Below are 10,437 nucleotides of genomic sequence, written 5' to 3' on the forward strand. Positions count from 1 at the left end.
TTCTAGCTAGTGATGAGCATGAGCAAGTAGTAGCATGAGTGATCTCAGACACAGAAGAATGCTCATGAGCACGCAATGCTGTTTCGTGTGGGGAGAGTTGAAGGTGATGAGATAACGTAAGATCCTTGTATGAAGACCAGATCAGTTAGTTTGTTACCTTTGGCTCATTATGGTTCTGAATCTAGATAAGAATCTGACAAGAAATGACATCTGATTTTCTTTTAGTAAAATGTAGCTTCATTAATGGAGAAAATATAATCTGTTTTACTTGTTAGACTAGCAATCCAAGGGACCCTTTGGGTTGTTATCCTATATAATAAAAGTCTAATATGCAAATTGTCCCCACAACCTGGAGTTCGACCTGGAGTTTGACCAGGGGGTGGGGCCGGCCGGCCAACCACCTGAGGCCACTCCCCCTGGTTGGCGGCAGGTGGCCAGGGGAAGGGAGGCCCCGGCTGGCAGCCAGCAGCCACTAGGGACCCTGCTCATGCACGAATTTCATGCACTGGGCCTCTAGTGTGATTATAATCAGTGGTTGTACTTTGCTTTTGTGTTTCCATTGTCTATAAGAGTTACTGGTTTAGGTCTAGTTTACCGTCCCTCATCCTCAGCTTGCTAAGGAGGCACCTCTCCTAGGTTCTTAGAGCACCCAGGACATACTTCCATCATTGTTCTTATGCTTTTTATTGAGTCTGACTTTTCATTAGACTGTAATCTCATTCCAATCAATTCTTTGTCATTACTATCTAGACCTGTCTCAGGCACATAATCAATGCTCAGTAAATATTTGTAGACCTGAATTGAACCTGAGGCCCAATACTCCCATATTTATATTTTTATCAGATTTTCTGTGTGCTACACATTGATTTTTTTATTTGTCTACTCTGGGAATGATGGCGCCGTATGCATTCCATGAAATACTATCTATTGGCAGGCTTGGTTCCCCATCAGCATTTATTGAGTGCCAGGCCCTGTGGGGCAAGTAAAGATGAATGAGACATGGAACAATTCCCTGGGCACTTGCCATGTAGGTGAGGAGATAATAATGACAACACCTGATAAATAATTTCTGAGATTGATCTGGGTATTTTTCACAGTCAGCTCCCCTGATTTGTATCAGTTCACCTCCTTTTCTTCCCCAAGAGAAATCTTACTACAGGTAAATACCCTTCCAAGTAGTTATACATCTGAATCTGAATGAATCCTACTTTTCTTTTTGTGGCTCCAGCAGACAGCCTGCCAGCCTTTCATCCATTGAAGATGCCGTAAAGTACAACCCCATGTATGAAAGGCATGGGGCGGGAATGGAGCAGCACAGGGGACCCTATCCTCAGGGTCCCTTCCACAGCGCAGCACGAGGAGAGGTGATTGGTGGTCTGAGCAGAGAAGAAATCAGACAAATATATGAGAACAGTGGGCTTTCCAGAGAGGTAGGAAACTGCTTTTCTGTTGTTGCTCTGCTGCTTCTGATGTGTGTGTGTGTGTGTGTGTGTGTGTGTGTGTGTGTGTACATGAGCTTCAAGAAAAGATGAGAAGTATTTCCCAATTAGTTTCTACTTCATGATATCCCCCAGTTGATGCAGTATGCAGAGGGTATACGAATCGGAGCTGTACCTTCTTCTCCACCCAGTGGTTTCTTTCTCCATTGTTAGCAACTGCTCTCTCCCTCCTCCCCACTTCCTTAGAAATATGCCGGCGTTATTCTGAGCAGTTCGTGTACTATCCAAACCTTCCGTTCTCTGAAAAGGCCATTCTTTCCTATAGTTCTTCCCTGGATAGCCCAGACAGCCACATTTCCTTATAAAAACTAGGACTCCTTTTAAAAGATGATTTAAGCGTTTCTAATGCGATGTATGGCCTATTTTTCTTTTCAAAAAGGAAATTCAAGAAAGAATGAGAATTTTGGAACTGTATGCCAATGATCCTGAGTTTGCAGCTTTTGTGAGAGAACATCAAATGTAAGCATTCGCAACAGCGCCCCGGCTCAGGCTCTTACTGTTAGCCTTAGAGTAGCGCCTCCAGCGGGAACACGTAGTTCCTGTTCACGCGATAACCAATGTTTGTTGAGTTTTTTAGAGTTAATACATTCCCACACAGATGACCTCATTTATTTCTCACGATGGCTTTGTAGGTTGAATGTTTCTTTATTTAAGTTTTATAAATGAGGAAAAGAAGCCTTGGAGAGCTGAAGGGACTTACTCAAGATCATAGTGACAGCAAATGGCAGAGAAAATCTAAAACAGACACTATGTGCTCTGGCCTAGAGCTTCCTGGGCTGTCATATTTTCTCTCATTACCATAGATATCACCCAGGAGTGAATGCTCTAAAATACTTTTCATAGACAGTTTCTCTGAAAAGCATTTGAGAAGCCATAAATCCTTATACTTAAGTATCTCTGTAGATACTTTTCACTATGCTTTCAATTACACAAATCTCATTAAAGTGTATCTCTTGCCTCTACCAAGTTTATCTTACATTTCATTCTATCTTTCCATTTGCTTTTCTCAGCATGTGTTTTGGGCAAGTATCTGTAGTTTTTTCCTTCTGTTCCCCAGGATCCATAACCAGACTTAGGTTACTAAAATAAATCATCTTATAAAGAGACCATTATGGACATTAACTGAGTGTAGTGGGTGAAATTATAATTTGGCTTTTATTTTTGCTCCTAATGCTGCCCTCACAAAGATGCTTCCTCATGGATGGGTTTCCCCAGGCCAGGTGTCTTCACGTGGCTTTGAAAAGAGAAAAACTAGAGCAATTCATCCAAGTTTGTAGAAGAAATCCACAAAGGGTCAGGATGACACCCATGTCCTGACTGGGGCCCCTGTCCCTTTGCTCCAAATCCCTTTTCTCTGATAGGCAGCCCCTCACTCATGATTCCTCTCTGATAGGAAGGGACACATTGACACTTAAGGAAATTGAGGAAGATATTTTTCTAATTGCATGTGCCTGATGGAGAATTCCTTTAAAAATCTCTGAGCACCTGCCTTGACCCCTGGAAGGTGCCGCCAATCTTGCTGAACCCTGTTAGAACAATATTACTAGGATCTGCCTTTTAAGCTAAGATACCCACTCATCCTGGCATCTCCAGCCAGCAGATGACCCATGGCTCCATTCCAGTGGAATCTAACAGAAAGAACATGACTAACGTTTTTGTCTTCCCTAAGACTTCTCATAAGCCCCCTACAGCCACCTGCCTGAATGTGTTTCCTGAATTAAAAATGCATCTTATCTAGGCTAAGACACCGGAAGAAAGGATTCAGGAGAGCCTAATTAAGGGGAGACAGATTGACTACATTGTTTAAATTTCTGCTGGTAAACTGTCTGGCATTAACATATAAAAATCCATGTAACAGAAGATTTAAAAAAGGTCATAGTGAAACAAAAGGAAGTTCACACAGACACTTTTATCTTAAGAGGGATGTTCATCGAGAAGATGGCATTGAAAAAATATGAGGTACACAACCCATACAACATTTTCAGTTTCACTTAATCTCAGCATTTTTACCTACCAGTAGTCCAAGAAAATGTTAATGGCCTTGATTTAGGATTTAGTAAAAGCATTACATGGTCTTTGTGGAGAAGATTTTTTTTAAAAAAACAGCGAAGTACAGGATAATTTTCCTGCAAAGAAAGAAAATACAAAGTATTGGTGATTTTAGGAACAGAGCTTGGCAATGTGTTACAGCAAAAATGCATTTCTATGCACATTCTTGCTTTTTCAATTAATTGTGTTTTGTTTTGTTTTTTCATGGCAGGGAAGAGCTTTAATCAAAACTCCGATCGTGGAACCGACTAGAAGCCTGGAGAAGAGAGAGATCGCTTGGTACTTGTATCATAAAAATAACCTGCATTTTGAACTCTGTTGGAAGAAGAGTATTTTATTAAAAAATATTCAATTTGGGCACAAAATTTTTCCCAGTTTAAAATTTTAGAATAGAGTAAGAGATGTGACAATTTTTATACGTAAGCTGCATTTAGAGAAAGTCCAAACTGTGTGGGTCCGGAGAGCATCTGGAAGAGAGCAGCGGGGCCGGGGGGTGCGTTGGCAGAGCAGTGCTGCCTATCACTGTGGCTCAGGAGACCCGGAGGAAGGCAGGGTGAGACTGTTCCAGGAGAAGGCAGGCTGTGTAACAAATATTGGGTAGCACGCTTGTTATTGTCAGATGGAAGGGGAAGCCTTTGAAGTAGTTTCAATATAGTTTATAGTCAGACATTTGTCTAAATAAAATATAAAGTGTTGAGAGGGGGAATCGAACTGCTGAAGAAAAGCAACCTTTTTGCTGCAGTATAGAGTGAGGCTTGTACTTTATTCTGCCAGAGTTTTGAATTTCCTGAGTGTATTAATCAAGATCACATTACTGTTGTGTTAAGTATCTCAGTATCCTTTTTTTTTCCAGCTGCCAAATACAATAAATATGTGTAAAGTTTAGAGGGTTCCTTTAGACTAAAGATGAATTGTGGACAGGTAGGGAATGAGGGTTGGGCCAAGGCCACAGCGCTGAGAATATATGCTTTGCTGATTGATGGGTGGACTGAATCAGAACTCATGGGTTCTCTGACCTACTTAGGATATCTTAAGATGTCCCAGCCAAATCCTGGATCTTCTCCAGTTTCTGGTATTTTATTCCAGTTTGGTCCTGGGAGTGTGTCTGTGAGCTTCCACTCACTCCACTGCCATCTTTAATCTCCCATCAGTTTCTGGTATTTTAATTTGGGAGACAGCACTTAACTATTTCACAGGACAGGTTAGCTCATTTGGATTACTTATTTTTGTGTGTAACAACTCATGTCTAAATGAATTCCTGCCTCCACAAAACATGACAGGACTTGTTGCAATTAAATACCTTTTTTTTATTTTATAGGTAGGAAAAGTCCACATATTATATAAATTTTACCTGAATTAGTAATTGCCCACTTTCTCTGTAGCATGTTTTTGAACAGGTCCCTTTGGACAAAGAGAGGGGAGGGCCAAATAATCATCACTATTAATATTAAATTGCATCGGCACATGAGTTATTATTGATACAGGTATTTTATGTTACAATGTCTCCATGTTTGCCAAAAACAGTCTGGAACATTTTGATTTCTTTTTGACCAGGGATAGAGTGACCATAAGATAAAATACTTGATTCACTTATTATTTTTTTCTTCACTTGATGACTGCCAATTTCACTCATTATGAGGACTCTCAAAACTAAACAAAATATCTGGGCTGAGTACATGCCACAGTAAAGCTGCTGAAAGCCTTGAAGATAGGCAGGTATTTTGCAAAGTACACATGATAACAAGGTGTGTGTGTGTGTGTGTGTGTGTGTGTGTGTGTGTGTGTGCGCGCGTGTGAAAGCAGTTCCCATATCTCAGTATTTCTTTTCATTCCCTATCTACATAATGAGTTCTCTATGACTGCAGCATAGGTACAGGCCATTGCTGGGACATTTTTTGCTGGGTCCATTTGAAAGGTAATTGATAAATGTTAATGACATTTGTCACTACTAAACGCTTAATTTTATTTGTAAAACTTCTGAAGGTTTCTGTTTAGCTTTAAAAAGTTTCCCCTAAACTTATCTGTGGAATGTCAGCTTGCCATCAGAGTGCGAGGTGGACGTGAAGGGAGATTAGAGCCGGTCACCGCGGGCAGCACGTAGGAGAGGCAGAGCCCGAGCTGAGGAGGGCTGCTGTCTCCCGCAGGCCAGGCAGGAAGTGGGCACTGGAGAATCTGACAGGTCTCTGTCTCTGATTTTCTTTTGTGTGACCTTTTCATGTGCGAGCAAATTACTTAGCTCCCCATGAGTATCTGTCCCACCCCTATAACATGGAAGAATAAAGGAAGCCCTAACCACCAGGGAGAGACTGGAGGCGCGCACAGTCCAGGAATGAAGCCTGGTGCCCCGCCTTCGCTGTAGCTGAACCGCAGGCGGGCAGATCGGAGAAGCAGCTTTCGCCGGAGATCCACTGATGTTCAAAGTGAAGGGTAAAGGAGCACTCAGTCTCACAGGTCAGATGACCCAGAAAGAGTTTTTACCTTAAGTACAGTCGGTACACAATGTTACATTAGTCATACTAGTTTTAAGTCTACAATATAGCGATTTGACATTTTTAATTCCAGTAATCATCTGTCTCCGTGTAAACTTATCCCAATGTTACCTACTGCATTCCCTTCAGCAGGCATTATGCTCAGGGAAATAAGTCAGACAGAGAAAGACAAATATCATATGGTTTCACTTATATGTAGAGTCTAAAAAATCCCACAAATGAACAAACAAACAAAATTTAAAAACCCAGTTTCATAGAAAGAGAGCTTCTTTTTAAAACAGCAACTCCCAAGGTAATTTAATGGCACGAAGTCATTTAGAAGTATGAGGCTAAACTCCCTCTTTAGGCTGTGTGACTGAGGAATAAAATGTTCTGATTATTAGAACATTCTCATTGACCTAGCAATATAATATTCAGTAAGACCATCACCTTATTTGAAAACAGTAAAATACAAGTTAGCACTAACAGTGCATGGTATATAACTCAAACTTTTAGGAAATTTATAAGGTGCTTTGGAGTCTTATAACCCATATAGCCTTTATAATCGAGTGTCTATACATGATTCTTATTTTCCTGGGCTCTGGGAAAAGAATTTATTTGATAAATAGGATTCCATTTCCATCATGGCAATGTTTTAAGGGTATTTGTTCACATTCATGTGCCCTAAAGTCCCATTTACTTTACCTGATTTTATTCTTTCTTCTTTCTTCTGCAGTCTAGTCACTATGGGTTGGCAGCTCTCCACCTCCCCCACCTCTTTTTCTTTTCTTTTTTAAACCACAGAATGAATTGTAATGTAGTTAAACAACCCTGACTTAATATTACTTCAGAAAAAAAAGATGGAAATTGCACAAATATTCTTTGTAGGCTCTAAAACTATGTTGGCTCAAATATGATACCTAATCTAATTATTCATTTAGATGCTTGTTTTATAAGTTTGCCTTCCACTTCATGATTTTTCAGCAGCTGGTACTATATCTTGGTGTCATTCCCATGTTTTCTATAATGGATATTTTCACATCTACCAGCCTGTGAATTGAGTTTTCATTTTGAAATGGGAAGTGAAGGCAACATAGTTATTCCATAAGGAAATAGCTGATTTAGGAGAATAACCCATCTTTATTAAATTGAGACATTTTAGCCAAGAAAAATATGGGTCAAATTTAAAAAAAATGTTTTTCACAATTACCAGAAGGAATAGGTGGGGCAGCCTTCCTCGTTTACCATCCAGCTGCAAGAGTCAAGGATCTTGGCTCATTCTATTCCCAAGTGCATAATAGATGCAGAAAAAAGATGTGAAGGTCACAATCCTCAAATCAATGAAATGCATTGTGTTCTACAACGGATCCCGGCTGGAGGTGGGGAGGTGGAAGGGAACCAAAAGTGATAGATGATGAGGATCTGCCTGGGGATGTCCGTGACGCATGCATTTTATACAACCTTACAGTACTCCTACGAGTTAATAAGACAGAGTAAGCGGCTCCCCTCACTCGCGCAGTGTACCACTACAGACTAGACTCAGTGATCCCTTCTCCTGGCTTTTCCCCCTCAGCGATTTTTAATTATTTTTTCAGAGATTAAGGGCATAATTAGGAAAAAATAACCAGGACATCAAAGAATAAAGGTATAATTATGTATGTATCAGGACTTTGTGATGTTTCTGAAGTGATCATGTTCAATATGGGATATAATGAAAGATCTTTCTTTTTTTATCTTGTTTATAATGATGTTTTATCTAAACTATGGATCAGATAAGTTCATGCTACTGTACTGTTGTTTGGAAGTGCTTTAGTCTTAATGTTAGCTAATTATAAGTAAAAAATGTAGAAGCCTTTACGTATGTAAAAGGGTCTTTCCTTCTCATGTATATAATTGTGCCATTTTCATTATTAATAAACTTCTCTTTCAAGAACCTCGCCTACATTTTTTTTGTTAATTAGAAAAAACATCGTGGATTGTAGCAACAGTTGAGTTGTAATTACCACTCAAAGATACAATGTGAGCATGGTATAAAAATGAAAATCATTCTTTGATTAATCTTTTAAAAGTATATTTTATTTATTTGATTTTTTAAAAATAAAAAATTAAATTACAGTTGACATAGAATATTATATTAATTTCAAGTGTACAATGCAGTGATTAGATATGTTACTTACAAAGTGATCACCCTGACAAGTCTAGTACCCACTTGGTCTATACATAGTTATTACAATACTAGAGGCCCGGTGCATGAAATTTGTGCAATGGGGAGGGGGGGAGGTCCCTCAGTCTGCCCCGTGCCCTCTTGCAGTCTGGGATCCCTCAGGGGATGTCGCCTGCCAGCTTAGGTGGACATCTGGGGAGCAGGCCTAAGCTGGCAGGCAGACATCCCCCAAGGGGTCCTTAGCACTGCCTCAGAGGCAGGAGAGGCTCCCACCACTGCAACTGTGCTTGCCAGCTGTGAGCCCGGCTTCTGGCTGAGCGACACTTCCCCTGTAGGAGTGCACTGACCACCAGGGGGAACTCCTATGTTGAGCATCTGCCCCCTGGTGGTCAGTGCGTGTCATAGTGACCTATCATTCCGCTGTTTGGTTTATTTGCATATTAGACTTTTATTATATAGGATTATTGACTGTGCTCCCTATGCTGTACTTAACAAACCCATGACTGTTTTTATAACTGGTGATTCTTCTTAATCCCTTCACCTTTCTCACCTAACCCCTCCCATCTGGCTTTGATTAATTTTTGTGTAGTGAGGATGTAGGGGAACTGGAGACAAATCTAGAGCCCAATTGTTGCCTTGAATTTTGTTGATAATTAATGATGCAGTCATCGTTTAGCCTTTCTTGAACTTTACTCTTTTAAACTCTTAGAAACTTTCATTTTCCCCCTCGTCTGCTTAAGGCAGGGATGGAAAGAAAACTGATGGAGTTGATTAAAGGAACATTAGGGGGTAGTGAGAACCAGCAGCCCTGGAATGAGAGAAGGAAGTGGTGAGCTGTCTAATGAGAACAGAGGAGACCAATATGCTCAGAGCAACCTAAAGCAATCTTGCTGGGGAGGGCAAAAGGAAAATCAGCTGCCACTTACCTAAGCGTCAACATCAGAAACTTCAGTTTTCACTTTTCTTCCTTCCTGCGCTTGTGTGATGTCTTGCTGGCAATAGGGGGTGTGAAAATCCTAAATCAGTAAAGAGGAGGGTGGTCTTGATTTAACTCCAAGACTGTATTATAAAAACACAAAGTGGGAGAAATGTGTCTAATAAATACCTGTTGATTGATTAATTAGTGACTTAAGTTTAGGAGAAACAGTGAGTAATAACACTGTTTTGAATAATTCTGGTCAGGACAAGCCCTACTCACTCTTGGCTCATGCCCTCCCCATGCTGGTCTACTGTTGAGCTCCTTCTGCATATGTCCCATCTCAGCTGGTCCTTGATGGGCTGTGTCCCATGAACTAACCTTTAAATTATCTTCTCACCAAAATACACATATTTTGTGTCCCATTTTTTAAAGTACAAATAAATCTGTGCTGATATAGTAATAGTTGTTAAGAAATTACATTTTTCTAAGTAAGACCAATATGGTGTGTGGGCTTTCTGGAAATATCTTATTTTTTTGAAATGAATAACTCTCATTGTTAATATTGCACATACCATGGCAGGTTTGGGGAAGAAGATGCATATTTTTGGCAGGAGGGTCTTTGAAAGAACCTCATAAAACCCACAAAAACTGCTTTTTTTATGGCTTTTTCTGTATCATGTACATGCTTCCATTCCATTATTCACCAAGGCTGTGCTATAATTTTTTATTTATGTCACTTACTTTCCACTAAACTGAGTTCTTTGATGTTGGGGGCCATGTCTTGCTCATCTTTATTCATGAAACTGATACAGGATTCCAGGGCAAACTGAGACAGGGAAGTTAAAACAAGGGCAAACAGTGTGGGTAATTTGCAACCAGCTTGTAACTAACAAACCAATATCTGCCCCAGCCAAGGACCAGAGAGAAAATGGTTAAAAAACCTCCCTACAGAGAGAATGCAGATAGGGAGAGGAAAAGGGAGAGGAAAAAAGGGCAGTTTTACTCCCTAAGCAGAGAAGCCAGCAGTCTCAAGGCCTGGCAAGATAAAGTTGCCAGGTGCTTCTCATGAATTCTGGGAAGGACACAACAAAGTGAAGAAAAGGGACCTTGAGAATTAATCTGCACCAAAATATTAAGCAGAGGAATTTGAGACATATAGACAGGTGGGTATATTAACACCTCAGAAACCACCCAACTTGCTCTTCAGATTAGCCAAGAGCCTGTCTGTGCTTCATAAGCCAGATGTGTAGGTTTGCCTGTTTTGCTTTTTCAATAAAGGTGCATGCTTTAATTGCTTTTCACAACGCAATACAGGTCTCTCATATAAATTCATTTATA

At 40.3% G+C, this 10,437-nt stretch overlaps 1 protein-coding gene across 1 annotated transcript in view; it reads left to right on the forward strand.

Moving 5' to 3' along the window:
- IMPG2 (interphotoreceptor matrix proteoglycan 2) overlaps window positions 1–4,869 on the forward strand; it is a 73,678-nt gene extending 68,809 nt beyond the window's left edge. The window contains exons 17-19 of the mRNA XM_023762104.1: window positions 1,213–1,430; window positions 1,879–1,958; window positions 3,760–4,869. Of these exons, the coding sequence (XP_023617872.1) occupies window positions 1,213–1,430; window positions 1,879–1,958; window positions 3,760–3,772 (311 nt within the window). The 3' untranslated portion in view covers window positions 3,773–4,869. The remainder of the gene's footprint in view (window positions 1–1,212; window positions 1,431–1,878; window positions 1,959–3,759) is intronic.
- The last annotated feature ends 5,568 nt before the right edge of the window (window positions 4,870–10,437 follow it).

Source organism: Myotis lucifugus, unplaced genomic scaffold, assembly GCF_000147115.1.
Source record: "Myotis lucifugus unplaced genomic scaffold, Myoluc2.0 scaffold_231, whole genome shotgun sequence".
Lineage (NCBI taxonomy): Eukaryota > Metazoa > Chordata > Mammalia > Chiroptera > Vespertilionidae > Myotis > Myotis lucifugus.